The sequence below is a fragment of the Anas acuta genome, chromosome 32 (assembly GCF_963932015.1).
Source record: "Anas acuta chromosome 32, bAnaAcu1.1, whole genome shotgun sequence".
Classification (NCBI taxonomy): domain Eukaryota; kingdom Metazoa; phylum Chordata; class Aves; order Anseriformes; family Anatidae; genus Anas; species Anas acuta.
This window is the reverse complement of record NC_089010.1, coordinates 542,000-558,326: the sequence shown is the minus strand read 5'-3', so window position 1 is coordinate 558,326 and position 16,327 is coordinate 542,000. Positions and strand designations below refer to the sequence as shown.

At 45.4% G+C, this 16,327-nt stretch overlaps 1 protein-coding gene and 1 long non-coding RNA gene across 7 annotated transcripts in view; both read left to right on the top strand.

Annotated features, from left to right (window-relative positions):
- Positions 1–5,294: 5,294 nt before the first annotated feature.
- LOC137846480 (uncharacterized) lies at positions 5,295–9,196 on the top strand. 2 transcript variants are annotated; one of them, XR_011090503.1, is made up of 3 exons: positions 5,295–5,555; positions 7,296–7,450; positions 9,104–9,196. It is a non-coding gene; the product is annotated as an uncharacterized lncRNA (long non-coding RNA). The 2 variants fall into 2 exon arrangements; XR_011090502.1 differs by having other exon boundaries at positions 5,305–6,927.
- Positions 9,197–10,231: 1,035 nt separating this feature from the next.
- LOC137846463 (ATPase family AAA domain-containing protein 2-like) overlaps positions 10,232–16,327 on the top strand; it is a 165,399-nt gene continuing 159,303 nt past the window's right edge. For 2 of the 5 annotated variants that reach the window (XM_068664412.1, XM_068664407.1), the window contains exon 1: positions 14,558–15,439. In XM_068664412.1, coding sequence (XP_068520513.1) covers positions 15,341–15,439 — 99 coding nt within the window. In that variant the 5' untranslated portion in view covers positions 14,558–15,340. The other 3 variants (XR_011090491.1, XM_068664409.1, XM_068664413.1) reach the window with 3 other exon arrangements.

Genomic DNA, 16,327 nt, shown 5'->3' with positions numbered 1-16,327 from the left:
GTGTCCAAGAGGATGCTTGGTTCCTCAAGGAGGATGCTTATGTTCCTGTGGGAGGTGCTTGGTTTCCCCAGCAAGATGCTTGCTGCTAAGTGTGATGCTGGTCTACTGCAGTGAGATGCTTGTGTTCCCCATGAACATGCTTGTGTGTCCAAGGGAGGTGCTTGGGTACAGCAAGGAGATGCCTGGGTAATGCAAGAAGATCTCTGTGTTCCCGTAAATTGTCCTCAATGGGTACACAGCTGAGATGCCGGGGTGACTCAGGAAGATGCTTGGAGTCTCGAAGGATCTCCTTGGTTGCTCCAGGAAGATTCCAGGGTGCTCCAGGGAGGTTCCTGAGCAACCTATTGAAGAGCCCGATGTGTCCAGGGAAACTCTTGTCTCCTCCAAGGTTCTGCAGGGCTGATCCAGGCAGTACACCTTGGAGACATGCTTTGGATCTCCAAAGGAATGCTTGGGTTCTTTGGATTCATGCTTGGGAGATCCTTTGGTGGTTCAGAAAGGTGCTGGGTTTCCCAGAAGACATTTGAGGTGACAACACTAGGTACAACAAGATCCATCCTGGAGAAGCAAAGCATTGCCCTAGTTCACACCAACATCTCCCTTAGGCACACAGGCACGTCCTGAGGGTACCCAGGATTCTCCATGCAGCAGACAGGCATCTCCGTGGAGCACCCAAGCATCTCCCCAGACTACCAACCTGTCTTACTAGGTGGACCCAAGCACCTCCCCAAAGCACATGATTTTTTTCCAAGGAGCATTCAGGCACCTCCCTGGAGAAGCCACATACCTTGCTAGGGAAAGCAAACATCTCCCCTGGGAATACAAGCATCATCCTGGAGCACCCTCCATGGCACCCAAGCATCTCCCCAGGGCGCACAAGCACCTCTTGGAATCACTGAGGTTTTCCCAAAGGCACACAAGCAGTGCACTTGAGTAGACAAGCATCTTCCCAAGACACCTAAGCTTTACCTTCTATCTGTCAGGCATCATGCAAGGGCATCACAGCACATTGCTGCTGCTCTGGAATGCTTGGTTGCCCTGCAAAGATGCTTGGGTGCTCCAGCGAGATGTCTGGGTTCCTCAACCTGAACCTTGGGTGCTCAGGGTGCTGTAGGGATCTCCTGCAAAGCATCTCCCCAGGAACACAGATATTTCCCTGAGGCACCCAACCATCACCCCTAAGAACCCAAGCATCTCCCTGGAGGACCCATGCATCTCCCCACAGCACTCAGGCATCCCACTGCAACGGTACTGAAGCATCTCCCCAGGGAACCCAAGCACATCCCAAGGTACTCTGACGTCCCTCCAGAGCTCCCAGGCAAGTTCTTGCAGCATCTCGATTGTTCAAAAAGCACCTCTCTGAAGTATGCCAGGACCTCTCTGGAGTCCCTCCCGGGATCACACAAGCATATCCTATGTATGACTCAAACATCTTGCTAGGGAATCCAAACACTGGCTCGGAGATATAAATCAAGTCCAAGCATCATTGTGGATCCCCGTCTTTTCTCCTTGAGCAAAATAAGGGGCACCACAGTATCACCTGGGGGCACCCAAGCATCTCCATGGGCACCAGGATCATCCTTGGAAGACCCAAGCATCTCCACACAGCAGCCATGCACCTTCCTGCAGAAAGCACGTGTCTCCCTGGGGCACAGAAGTGTCACCTTGGAGCTCCAAAACATCTCCCCACAGCGTTCAAGCATGTCTCTGCAACACCCATGCAGATTTCTGCATCCCACAGGCATCTTCCCCAGTTATCCAGGCATTTTCAGGGATCTCAGGCATCTCCCAGAGCACTCCAGCACCTCCACAGAGCACTGGGAGGTGCTTGCATGCCCTGGGAATACCCTGGTGTGCCCGGAGAGATTCTTGCCTACTTCAAGGCTCTGTGGGGCTGATCCAGGGAGGTGCTTCTGTGCCCCAAGGCCATGCTTGGTTTCTCCAAGGAGGACTTGCGCATTCCAGGGGGAAGCTTGGTGACTCAGCCTGACACTAAGCAGACCTGGAGAGATGTCTGTGTGCTTCAGGAGGTGCTTGGGTTCCAGGGGAGATGCTTTGGTGCTGCAGTGAGGTGCTGGAGTGCTGTGGGGAGGAGTGTTGGTCCTCCAGGTGGATGTTATGGTCCCCTGGGGAGATGCTTGGGTGCCTCATGGAGGTATTTGTATTCTAGAGAGGTGTTTGGGTTTCCTGCGGAGATCTTTGGTGCACCAAGATTCTGCTTATGTGCCCCAGGGACACATATTTTGATGCCCAAGGGAGGAGATTTGGAGCTTTAGGAAGGTGTAGGGGTGACCTGGATTGATGCCTGTTTGCCCCAGGGAGATTCTGGGATGTCCAGGAAGATGCTTGGGTGACCAGGGAGGTGCTTGGGTGCCACATGGACATTGATTAATATCTCCAGGGAGGTGCTTGGCTTCCCTGGGAAGATGTTGGGATAATTCAAAGGAGAGGCTTGGGTGTTCCAGGGAGGTGTTTGGGTGCCCTGAGGAAATGTTTGGGTGATCCCAGGGAGGTGCTTGTGTACCCCAGGGAAATGCCCAAGGAGGTGTTAGTATGCCTGGGAGAGACGCCTGGGTGCTGCACAGAGATGTTTGCATGCTCCAGGAGACACCAGGGTGGCTTGGTGGACAGTAGGGTGCTCCAGGGAGGTTCTTGAATGCCCCGGGCAGGTTCCTGGGTGTCCCGGGGAGATGCATTGGTGCTCCACTGAGATGTCTCCTCCAGGAAGATGCTCTTTGGAGATTCTTGGCTACAGACATTGATGTTGTTCAGCCCCAGGGAGGTGCTTGAGTGCTCCTGGGAGATACTTGGATGCTATAGAGGGTTCTCCGAGAAGATGCTTGTATTCCCAGGGGAGATTTTTTGCTTTCCCAAGGAGGTACTTGGCTTCTCCAGGGAGGTGCCTGAATGCTCCTTGGAAAATATCTTCCGCTTTTGATAGGTGTTTGGGTCCTCCTTCTAAGATAGGTTGGTGGTCTGGGGAGATTCTTGAGTTGTCTGGGGAGATTCGTGGGTGCTCCAGGGAGAAGCCTGCGTACCCTTGGGATGTGCTTGTTTGCCTAAGGGAGATGTTGGTGTGAACCAGGGCAATGCTTTGTTTGCCAGGCATCTCCTTGGTATAACCAAGCACCTCTCTTGGACACAAACACATGCCCAGCAGGAACAAAATCATGCCATTGCAGGAGCCAACCATTCCCATTCCCATCGAAGCAGCTCTCTGAGGAACTTCATTATACTCCCAGTGGAAACAAGCATCTCTGCCCAGCACTCAGTAGTGCCAGCAAGTATCTCCAGAGGGCAGTGAGGCATCTTCCTGGGGCACACAAGCATCTCCCCGGGACATTCAAGAACTTGCCTGAAGTAAAGAGGTTTCTGCTTGGACAACCAAGCAACTCCCCAGGGAATCACAGGGTGTCCCCTGAGAACTCCATCACTTCTCAAGATTTCAACTCAAGGATGTCCCCAAGGCATCCAAGCATCTCCCTGGAGTTCCAAGGCATTTCCACGGGAACACAAGCATTTCCCTGAGGTGCCAATCTTCTCCCCAGGGAACACAGCCATCTTCCAGGAGGACCCATGCACCTCCCCACAGCACTCTAACATCTCTCTGGAGCACTGAAAAAGCATCTGCATAGGTCATCCAAGAATATCTTTAAAGCACTCAGGAATCTCCCTGCAGCAACGACGCACGTCTCTGGAGAAACCATCCATCGCCCTGGGTCAGCCAAACACCTTCCTGGGTGCACCAGCATCACCCTGGGGAATACAAACACCTTCCTGGAGGACCCATGGAGCTGCTGAGGGTAACCGAGAATTTTCCCACAGCACCAAGCACCTCCCAGAGTCACACAAGAACAAACCAGTTGCACTCCAGCACCTCCCTGGAGCACACAAACTGCTCTCTGCAGTACTGAAGAATCTTCTGGGGCACCCAAGTGACCCCAGAGGAATATAGCATCTTCCTGGAGAGCCCAAAGATATTCCCAGGGCACACAAGCACCTCCCTAGGGCATACAAGCACAAGAAAAGCCTCCCTGGGGCACACAAAGTTATCCCCTAATCACACAGAGTTCTGCCCCTGTCACCCAAGCATCTCCCTGCAGCACAGAAGCACCTCCCTGGAACAACCAAGCACCTCACCGGAGCACACAGAAATCTTCCCACCACATGCCTATATCTGAGTGGAGAACCCAAGCATCTCCCCAGGGTTCCAAAACACCACCCGGGGCACACAAACCTCTCACTGCAGATGGGAAGCACCTCCCTTGGCACCCAAGAGCTTCTGTGGGATGCACAAGATCCTGCCAGACATCATCTGAAGGCTGATTCAAAGATCGAAGCCGAAATTCCTTTAAGTGGTATATTCTTTATTGCAGCGCTGGATGCACGGGGGATCTCTCCACCTATCGTGCATACCCAAAGCAGAAAGCAGTCTTGAATTTATACAATCAATCTATCCATATTCTACAAGCACCTATACATATGCATTACCTATCCCCGCCTTCCCTCGCTTCTCATGCTAATTAGCCTTTTGGCACCTTGCGCCTGCGTAGAGCCTCCCAAGAATTGTGGGCAGGGGTCTTTGGGACGTGGGCAGGGGTCTTTGGGAGGAAGACCCCGAGTCTTCCTCACAGTGTACTTTTCACCTTTGGTCAGGAATCTGCTGAATTGGCACGTTTCTTAATTGCGAGAGCTGGTTGTTGCCAATTCTTCCGTTTGTTGTATCTTTATAATGAATTCCAATGTCCGGTTTTGAGATTTATAGTCCTTACATTTGTTTCTCTGTCCGTCTGCCACTTCCTTATCATGAGTTCCAGTGTCTTGTTTCGAGATATACAGTCCATGTCTGGGGATTGTCCTTGCCTCCCCAATGCCTCCCCAATACCTCCTTAATCAAGGCGCATCAGCATTTTCCATCTGGCACCCAAGCATCTCCCTGGTCACCCAAGCGTCTTTCTGGACATCCCAGCATCTCCCCAGAGCAAACAGGCATCAATCCAGGTCATCCCTACACCTTCCAAAAGCCCCAAGGCTCCTCCCTTGGGCATTAGATAACGTATCCCTGGGGCACACAAGCAGGATGTCAGAGCACCAGAGAATCTCCCCAGGCCACACAAACACCTCCCTTGAACATGCAGGCACCTCCATGAGGCTTGGGTCTCTCAAGGTGCTGTTTGGTCCTCTAGTTAGGTGTGTGGGTAGTTGGGGGCTGGCGGCCGGAAGATGTGGCGCTGCACGGAAAGGTGGAGCCCCTCCCTTGATGGGCAGTAGCGTGTGGGCTGTGCTGTAAGCAAGCGGAAGTGGCGCTATGGGCCTCGGGTAGATAAGCCCATGGGACTCGACAGTAAACGCCGTTTGCCACCCACCACCTTGGTGTCTGTGAGCCGATGGACCGAGCGGCCTGGGGTTGGTCGCCGCTGCCCCCTGAAGGCAACAAGTGGTGCCGAAACCCGGGAAAACTCCGGGATTCGGGAGAACGGCGGCCGGAGCGGCGGGACCAGCCCGGCGGGGAGGACGCTCCCGGACCAACAAGGAAGATGGAAACCCTTGTGAAGGTCGTATCCAAGTTGTGGAAGCTGTGGGGTGGCTCAGCTGAGGAAGCCAGGGGTGCCGGTGGGGACCCAGAGCCTGGGGAAATCTGGGAGCGGCCACGGCCATGTGCGCCCCAGAACGGTGCTGAACTAGAAAACGAAGAGACGGGTGAAGAAGCCTCCTGCGGGAACGGGGAAGAAGTGCTAGGTTTGACTAACACGTGCAAAGGGGAGAAAGCAAACGGTTGCGGGGACGACCGGGGAGGAGGTAGAAGCGCGAGAGAGGGGCAGAGAGCCGATCGGAACGGCCATCCGAAAAAACGCTCCAGTGGCTCAAACGCCTCGCTGAGAAGGCGGCGGGGAGAGCCACGAGGGAGAGAGCGGCCCGCCCGCAGGGGTGGGGGGCAGGGCCAGGACTCGACGGGAGGGGACCGGAACTCGGAGGTGAGCAGTCAGCCGAGCTCCGACTCCGGATCAGATAGCGATTCAAATTCGGAGGAGGAGGAAATGGGGACAGATAGCGAAAACATCCCCAACCGAAAGAAAGCTGCACCGCGAGGGGGAGAGATTCCTCTCACGGATTGAGAAAATTAAGATTGCGTGCGCCGTCTGGGCTCTATCGGCCGTGCTAGCGTTCCCGGTCTGGGTGACAGACGGGGGGCAGAGGGTTCACTCACCAATAAACCCTAAGGATGTACAAGCGATTGTTAAAGCCATTGCGGATAAAGGGCTTCATTCTGCAATGATCTCCACCCCCATAGATGGTGTTTTCGGGGGAGATGATATGCTCCTGTTTGATATAAAACAAACTTGTCGACTGATCTTTGACGGGGGGGGATGATCACTTTTAAACAAGAATGGGAGGACAACTTAAATTCAGTCCATCCAAGTAGGAAAAGTAAATGTGGAGAGCTGTATCTTGGCAAAGAAGATAGTAGGGAGCAAGGAGGTTTAGCAGTCAGGATGGAAGGTGATGCCATGAGGCTTACAGGCTAGTAATGTTGTAGTGAAAGCCAGCCTTCCTAAACAAAGCTGCCTGAATAATTCCTGTGAATAACATACTATGTTCAGCTATTTCCTAACATAGACACAGTGCTGACTGCTTCTTCAGAGTAACATGAGTTAGTGATACTACTGAAACAGTTGGGGTTCAGATGTAGATCTGATTTCTCCTAAGCATGCTGAATTCACAGCTGTTGATCCTCCGGAGGAGGCTTTGCAATTGAACACGTGGAGAATAGGTAAATTTCCCGCTGTTGTTCTCCTCTCCTCTTGTTTTGTTTTGTTTTTTCCCTAGTAGCATAGGTTTAAGACTCTGAAGAAACGGGCTGCTTTTTTTCATTTCCAACACTGGCTGTTCCTCCTGAGCCCCGCCTTGTATTTTTTCAGTCATAGGGTATGTGAATGTAAATTCTTGGGAGAGAGGTAGAAAACTCTGTTTCAACCGGTGTTTTTTCAGCTGTGTGGGGAGACCAAATAGGGTGGTTTTGAATATTCTGGCTCTTACTCAGAGCAGCATGTGGAGGGAGAGAGATGCGTTTGCTTTTTTAGTGCAACGGCTTCAGAAGCAAGAGGTGAAAAAGCACTTTCTCTGGGAGCTGGAGAAGGTGTCCTAATCACTGAAGAGGTTTCTAAATGGCATATCTTTGTGAGTGTTCCTGTAGTCCGGAGGTTTTTGTTTGTTTTTGTTTGACTTTGGAAGGTTTTCCTCTTAATATTCACGTCCTTCCGCAGAAGTGAGAAATGTGATTTTCTTTTGTGCAGTGTCGCGGACCCTCCGAAACCTGCTGGGAATGATGAATACCTCGCCCAGTACCAATGTGATGATGGTGGAGAGAAGGAGAAACCAAGAAGATGAAAAGAATGTGACCTCCTTTCCAAAGAAAACGTTTTGTCCGGCAAAGAGTCTTCTGAGCCTGGTGAGAAATTGCGGCAAACTTCCTCTCTCGAGTCTGACACTGAATGTAGCTCTAAAAACCTTTCCTCCTCAGCTATTACAGAGAGATGCCAAGATACAAAGGACGAGACTAAAAACACTGACAAAGAGCGTTACCAGAGCAAGAAGGATCATGCTCCTAGTGAAGAGAAGGAGAGTCAAAAAGCAGGTCCTTCCAGCAAGAGAAGGATAAAGTTGAATGCAAAGAATACAAACTGGAGCTCCTGATTGGCTTCATGCTGCACTCTGTGCTGTTCTTGTCCTAATCCTGGTCTCTCCGTAGATAATATGGTTTAAATCCAAATAGAATCATGCAATGAGGAGGATGTCCCTGCAACAAATTCAACATCTAAAATTAAAGGTTACATTTTTCCGTGGTTTTCTTCCTGAGCAGAAGTGTGTAGTACTCCTTTTATATTAACGTAGAGATTATTTCAAACAGTCTTGAAGTGCTTGATGACTTAACAGTCTGCAGATTTGTTATCAAATCAAAAGAACGCGACTTGGTAGACTATTTTTTTCGCAGTTTTGAATGACCAGTAGGAAGAAGGTTGTTCCGGCATCAAACAGGATCTTGGCTTCACCCGGACAAGCACTCTCACCAATTTTCATGGCACTTTTTAAAAGATCAGTAGAGAATATTTTACAAGTTGTGCAGAAGATCTTCCCGTATGCACAGCTTGCGCTAAAGGAGGACCGACAGCAAGATATAACCACAGCATCCACTTCTTTATAATTCTGCTAAAGCAAAAACTTGTGGTTTGTGCAATCAACTTAAACCTTTCAGACATAATGATGGTAGAATTTTATTTTTTGCATGTGCAGGTCTTTCTTTTGGGCATGTCTGGAATATAACGCATAGGTTTTACTCTGGATTCGAAACTGAAATGCCAAATGGAAGCTCTGAATGACTCAATACACAGTAAAGGACGATGCGTTCTCTACTGAAGCATCCTGCTTCTGACGGCAGCTAAGATAATTAGCATTTGTAGAGGTTGACTTGAGGTTTGAAGTATAAGGCACCTATTTTTCTTTAAAAACTCAAAACTCAGATATTTGGAGGGGAAGCATTTCTAGGTCAATGTTTCTAATTCCTTTCTGAAGAATGTCAGGACCAGGATACAAGCATAACTGGTCTAAGCTAAATATTGTTGTAGCTATCATCATTTTTAACCAGTCTCCTAATGTAAATGTTTGTGGATCATACTATACACGTGCACGTGAGATCAATTAGCATTGATACTTACTAGATGAATGGAATTCTGTGACCATCACATCCTTTATCACCGTGCTTTCATTGTGGGAAGCTCCTCCAGAAAGAATTGGTCTTGTTTTTTTTTTTTTTAGTTATTCAGCAACTGCAGAAATTGTTGGTAATCTCCTTTATTCCAAGGGGGAGAAAAAAATCACCAAGAGTAGCATACCTTATACGTACACATCAGTGGGACTTAGTACGGCTTTGTAGGGCCTTGTGCCATCTCCTTAAATCTGTGGTGGGATGAACTCTAGGAAATAGCTTTCAGTGTGTGCTCTCAAATGAAGAAAGGGTTTTGGCACTGATTTAGAAGCTGTATTAATGTAAGAGAAAGAGACAAAGGCTATTCAGGAAAGTTAACAAACCTCTTTTGCCTTTCAGACCATTTAAATCCTATTTTACAAGATGATATGTTCGACAGTGATGACGATGCATCCTTGGTTTCTGGAGATGAATTAAAAGATGCAATGCCTGGCAGACCAGAGAAAAAACGCGTCTGTTTCAGCAGGTAAAGAAAGATAGATCCCTGTTACATTTAAATTCTCAGGTCTGCTGAGTCTTTGTAAACAGTTCCAGCTGTTAAAAGTGCGAGGGGTGGTAGACGAAGGGGTAACATCAAGTTTGTGTGTTGAAGGGGTGCTTGGTATTCACAAGAAGAAAGGGTGAAGGGACTAAAGTTGTAATGAAGTTGCTGTGAATGACCAAATTGAAAAGCCCAGGCTTCTCTTCCTAAGCCAAAGTGATCCGTAGACTACCAGAACACGTTGACTTAATCCATGGCTTTCTTTGAAAGACTCAAGACCACATAAATGTCCTGTCTGTCCTTTTAGCTAAAAATACCCCAACTTTATGGGTTTGTGTTGCCACCTTTTGCCCTTCTGTTTTCCAGGATTGTTAAACCAGTAGTGAATTATGTAGCCGAAAGAAAACTGAGAAATGGCTTGTTAAAACACCTTGAGAAAAATTTGAATGGTGTCTTTATTTGTTAAGCCACCAAGTTGTGTTAATCTTGTGGTATTTTAGTATGGAAGTCATGCAAGCCCACCGTTGGAAAGTTAGATCATGTTGCAGCTGGATCAGCTATTTTTCTCAGTTTCTATTGCTGTGCTGTCCAGAAGACTTTCTGTGCTTCAGAGCAAGGCTAAGTCTCTAGCATCTTTGATTTAAGCCAGCAAAGGTACAGCCTGATTGTAGTGGGGAAAGAAATGCTCCTAGCAAATTTATTTCCTAGTAGTAAAGCAAGATTGCAGGGATATTAATTGGCAGTCTTGGTTTAGTAAAGAATAGGAAACACAAGGGAAGAAGATGAAACAATTGGAATGCCTGAATAACTTAACTGGAAATCTTACATGTATTTAATATACCACTGCCATTTGGATTATTTGGGGAGGGAAAAGAAAGTCTATAGGAAAAGTACTTGGAACATCTGTGTGTCTGTCTATTTAGCACCTCATTTATAAACTTGTTTTCTTAACTCTTGTTCTAGGAGTGCTTTCTGCGAACCATCACGCCGGCCCCGTCTGCTAATAGTAGGAAAAGAAGGGTACGGCCAGGTTTCATACGTGGCACCCGCGGTGTTGCACGCTTTGGAGAAGTTTCCCGTTCACACCCTGGACCTTTCTGTTCTGCTTACAAACGTTGCACTGCCAGAAGAAATCTGCGGACAGGTACCTTTTTTCTTTTTATTCTCATCGGATTCCCTGACTGTATGTAAAGGATCAATCGAGTTGCAAGTAAGGTGAGCAAAATTCATTGGTAATGGAGGTGGCCTTGTTTTAATGTGCTGGGATGTTTGCTTCTGTCTGAAAATCCCCTTTTCTTTTAGACAAAACCACAAACAATCTGGATGTTGTACATGTCCACATTTTCCATACCCAATTTCACAGTGAGGATGTTGCTAGCAGCTCAGGAAGCTGGGCGGTGTTGCTAATAAACATCTCTTTGTGGAAAGAAATGCTGCTGGTCTCCCTGGGATCCAGAAAGCAGTTCTCATTGTCTCCTAAGGCTGTGTGCTCCCAGTAGATGGCTCTGTACCAGACTGCATGTCAGCTACTTTTTGTAGCCTTCTTTTAAATTATAGTAGTAAGGCAACCAAGGTTTGGGGCTTGTGTTTATTTTGTTTTCACACGGACATACACAACTTGTGCTGTTACAGTATGTGCAATAAAAGCATTAACATTCACAAAACACTTCATTTGCATGCTGATGTGGTTTTAACTAGAAAAAAGGAACAGATTTGGTGTTTTCACTTTTAGGCAGGAAATCCATTTTATTGTTTGGCATCACTACTTCAAAATATTTTTACCTTTAGTGGAAACGTTTGAGAGCCATACAAGTAAGGACAGACATGTTACACGACTGAATACTGATGTGTCCCATAAGAGGGACATTTCCTTTCTTTGTTATGCGATGATAGTGGCTGTGGCCATATAGCTACGGTGTCTAGCCACTGCCTGAATATATCCGTCCCATCTTCTGACTAGAGTTCTCCGAATACTGATAATCTGAAAGGGTGCCCAGAGAAATTCCTTATGTGAAAGGATGCTTGCCACTCTGTTCACGTAGCCATCTGACTGCCCCATGAAATGAAGCTATGTAGCTATGTATTAACAGGTTATTCTCCGTGTTTTAGTTTTCTTACCCAAGCTTTCCTTTTCACTAGCTGATCCGAAATGCTCAGAAGACAGCACCAAGCATAATTTATGTCCCAGATATCCATTTATGGTGGGACAACGCTGGACCTGCCTTGAAACTTACTTTTCTAACTCTACTACGTAACATTCCAGCATTTTCGCCAGTTTTGCTGCTTGCTACGTCTGATGTATGTCACTCAGATCTCCCAGAAGAGGTATTTGTCAATACTTTTCTTACTATTTCTTCAGTGTCTTGTAATTTATGAATGCTTTCAGCATCAAAATGCTGTGCTTTGTTAAATGCATGCTGTTATTACTCAGGCACCCTAACAAATCACTTAAAATTTGCTTAGAGAAAAAGAATACTGTGAAAGCATCTGCTTAAGGTTTTTTCTGAGTCAAGCAAGTGACGTTCACCCCCTTCTCACGCATGCAAATAATAAATTAATACAATAATTCCGGTGGCTACAAAGTGGTTCAGTCAAGAATATGCAGTGCTTGAAATGACAAGAGGATGTCTTTACTGAAGAGATTTCTTCTGACAGTCTGCCATTCCATGCTATGTTGGATAAACTGCTAATAATGCAATTTAGTAGAGAATTGAAACGCTTTGATGAAAAAAAAAATAATCAGTTTCTTTCTTCAGATAGGCCAAAGCTTTCCAAGCTGGAAAGCTGAGTTCCAATTTCTGCTCAAGTAACTTTGGAATGGAATTCTAGTTGTATTCCTAAATAAACTGTAGTAAAAGTACATGCAGGACTTCATTGACTTCTGAGAGTTTACATTAAGGGAAGGTGCCCAAAACAGGAACACGCTGTTCTCATTCTGATTATTTTGTCTCAGTTATTGGGGGAAGAGAACGGGTCTTACCTAGACGTGTTTATTATCAACTTCTTTGAAAGTGCTTGAGTTCCCACAGAAGTTTTTGTACAGGTTCTAAATTCCTTCTAAAATAAGTAGTGAAATTCCTTACCTACCTTTTAATACTAGAAATGGAAAATGGAGGAAGACGTAGAGGTACTAGCTACTTCAGGCACCTTTTGGTAGAGAAATAAAAAGTCAGCAAAAAGCCCTCACTTGTCTGCTGAAGCCTTTCTCTTCCCTCTATAGCCATAAAGGTTCTAAGTAAAGGATGCAGCAAGGCAAGTAAATACAAAGGAAGCGATGTTGGATGTGGTGAAAGGCATTACTTTATCAGTGTAGCGTACAATCCCTTCAGCGAGCTTTAATTCTACAGGTGATTCTTAAAGGTGATATTTGAATTTGCCGTGCCAGCCTGTGAAAACGTAGCCTTTTAAGGGCAGGAAGATAACTTTTTACAGTTTGTGTTCTTCAGGTTATTATTAATTTTAAAAGGTACTCGTCTTTCTGGAATAGAAGATGAGTTTTTGTGGCCTTAAATCTGAAATGTCTTTCCTCCTTCTGCTTTAGATCCAAGAATTATTTAATAAGGAATTTGGAGAAGTGTGCAATATTGAGTTGTCTGGTAGGGCAGAGAGAGCAGCTTTTTCTGAGGACCTAATTCTAAATCAAGTGGCTAAGCCTCCTGTAAAGAAAACAGGTGAGGAGGATATAAGAAGTACATCTAAAACTTTCCTATCGAAGTTACTAGCTCTTTGGGATTTGCTTTGGTGGTCATTTTCTGTCAGTAATTTGTCATATGCTTGTATTTGAGTACTGTAAATTGGCTAATTTTTCCTGATTAATTGAAGTTGATCGGACATTGGAAGTCCTGCCTGTAGCACCAGCAGCTGAGCCTCAGAAGCCACAAGAGGAAGAAGTAGGGATGCTGGAGGAGGAAGAGGAGGATACCTTGCGTGAACTTAGAATTTTCTTGAGGGACGTTACTCACAGACTTGCCACTGACAGACGTTTCAGGGAATTTGCAAAGCCCGTTGAAACATGGTGAAATTTCCCACCCTTGATGGGTCTAATACAAAAACTCTTTTCTCCCTTCTCTCTCCTATCCTCTTTCTTAATGTAGGCAGTTGAGAAAGCCGAAATTGGAACGAAGAAAAGAATATAACACAGGTAAGTGGCTGTAACTCCCCGGGATACCTATTTACGCTGGTTACTGAAGAGGATGGTACTTGGTCACTCCATCGCTTTCATTTGGCCCCAAAGCCTTCTGTAGTCAGCTGAATTCACTCATCAGTGACTTTTCTGTGAAGAGAGGTAGGTGCAAATAGGAGATTTTATGAATTCCTTGGGGAGGGAGCAGTGTGAATTGCAGCTTGGTAGGCACAAAGCAAACTGTTCTAATTGTGCAAAGTAAATTGATACTTGGTAGGTTCAAACTTAGTTTTATAGTTGGCAACCACAAAAGTAAACCTTAGCTGTGATCCTACCACCACTGTGGCGTAGCTCTTCCCTTCCCCTTGTCCCCTTGGCTCTTTTAATGACAGTGCAAGCAACAAACGTGTGCCAAAGGGTGCTGTATGGTAAACAATGGGCAGGCTTTTTTCTAAAAAGCACGAGTTTGAGTTATGTGGTGTTTGGGTGTTTGTCTTGAAACGATTCTTACCTCCTTGAGCTGTTAGATCATAATGCAGGAAATGAAAGTGCTGCATGCATAAACAGAGTAATAAAACATACACCTCTTAGGAAGAGGCTTGCAATGTAATAGTGTTTGTTTTGAGCACTGTTAGATACAGTTTGACATGAATGGAGTGAAAACACCTTAGAGAAAGGTGTTGATTGTTCTCCCTTTTCCAAGACAGAAATAACTGGAGTAGATTTCCCTCCTGCATGGAACAAAAGTTGCACGTTTGTTTTTGTCTGGCTAGCTTTCAGTCTCTTTAAGAATTTCTCTACAGGTCACAGTTTTAAGTAGACAGTTTAAACGTGCAGAGCGATAAGTAAGTGGAATGCAGTGGTTGTGACAACAACTTCTGATCTGAAATTTAAAGAAAAATCAATCCACTTCAGGGTGCCTTTTTTGTTTGTCTGTTTACATTTTACAAGAGCAACGGTGAAATAAGGAGAATCCCATCTTCAGTGTTTCAAAATACTTTGTTTCTGCGTTTCAGTCACCAGAACACTGAGGAGTAGAGCTGGTGCAAAAACTGTGAGATGAGTCCACGGAGAAAACAGGGACTTGGAGCTGCGCCGCAGCTGTAGCGTCGGACGCAGTCGGTACTCTATAACTAACTCGTCCATTCTATTTGACAAACTTATAACAAAGTAAGTCATCTTTTCTTGCAGACCTCTTAAAATGATCTTTCTTAGCAAGCCTTTGCACTATGGCATGATGTTGGCCTCGACTTGCTCTGTATTTTGACAGCAAAGAGGTATGGCTGCTCCTGGCATTGAGAGTTCAATTCGTTGAGTTTTCCCCATTTGGCAGTTTTCTTAGCATCAGAAGTGCGTTCATTTTTAATGAACTTTTTGTTCCATACTCACAAAAGTGAATGTAATGCTTGATTAAGAAACTGAGGACGGTTTGATACAGTCAAAGCAAAGTAGTCCTAGGGATTCTGCGTTTCTGTCCATGGTTTATTTCTGTTTCTGAAGCCAAAATTGTTTTCTGCTTCAGAATTTGCTTTCCTTGCATTTCATCATTTTCTACAACACGAAACTGAGATTCCCATGTAGAGAAGAACAAACAGCCTTTCCTCGGTTAACAAAAAATGACTTAATGCTACTGTGCAGAGCAACTTAAGTAGGATTAAAAGTTGACATAATTTTCTTATAACATCTTACTAGGATGTCAGAATTCTTATTTTCCTCCTGCATTTGAATATATATATTTTAAATGTGCTCAGTAAGAGGGGAAAATAAACCTGAAAACAGCGTATGGTTGCAAATCCTCAAAAGCTTGTTCTTAAATCTCTATCAAAAATAAAGATTTGACCTAATTTTTTGGTAATGTCTAAAATCTTGGCTAAGTGTCAATGACTTTTGCTTTGTGCATACTCCATTAAAATCTCTTACTGATTATGTGTGCTGTTTTATTTTTTTCATACATGCCTAACTTTGCTCTTACATGTCAACTTTGTATCTTAGTACTGCGGAAGTTGTGCTACAAAAAATGGCTGAAATGGAGCAGATGCGTAGATGCCAAAGATGTTGGGAAGATGTTGAGGTACAAATGACAGAGCAAATACTCCGTCAGTTTGCCACTTTTGTAGAGTATTTCACGTAGGGAAGTAACTTAGTTGTAATTTTAATTGAACTGAAATAACTTCCTTCCAAAGAATAGCGTGGTCTAAACTACCATTTGGTCTTGCTCTCTGGTTATATCTTCATGTCTTACTGATACGGTTGTGCTCCAGATATCTTTTAAGAGTGGAGGAAGCATCTTCTGCAGAAGATGTGGGATAACGGGGAGATGCTGCAATGCATGTCTTCCACTCCAGTTTCTGAATTGCCTTCTGCTTTTTGAATGGACACTGTTTACAAACAGCTGTTTTGGACTTGGGTTTTTACTCCAAATGTTACTAAAAGCTCTGCCTGGGGGACTGAATATGCAAAAAGACTGGTGCTTTCCATCAGCTTGGCAGTTTAAGCTGTTTAGCTTTTTATCCTTAACTCCTAAATCATATTTCTCGTCATGCTCAGGAACGCGCTTACTTGGAAAGCTTAACGAAAGGCAGTGCATAGCTTCCTGTGTTGGTCACTCGCTCGAATTTTGATTCCTGTTAACGTTTTTTTTCCTGAGAGCTCACAAAGAATCTCCAGTATCATGTAGCTTTAATCATCTGTTACAGGCAAATGGAGCTGTTTTCTTTAATTGACCTAACTTGCATTTTAGAATTCTTCCTTGGTTGCAAACTGTTTTCAGGAACTGGAAGCCTTTCAAATTTCCAGCTGAATGAACTGATGGCTACTTTATGTATATTTGTTCGTGTGCTGGCCTTGCCTGAGAGCTTAAATAAACCCCTGTCTCTAGAGGAACCCCTGTTAAAGTTGTATGCAGCAATCATACTTCCTCTGTCTCAGTTTTGCTCTATTAAATTAAACTATTTTATTA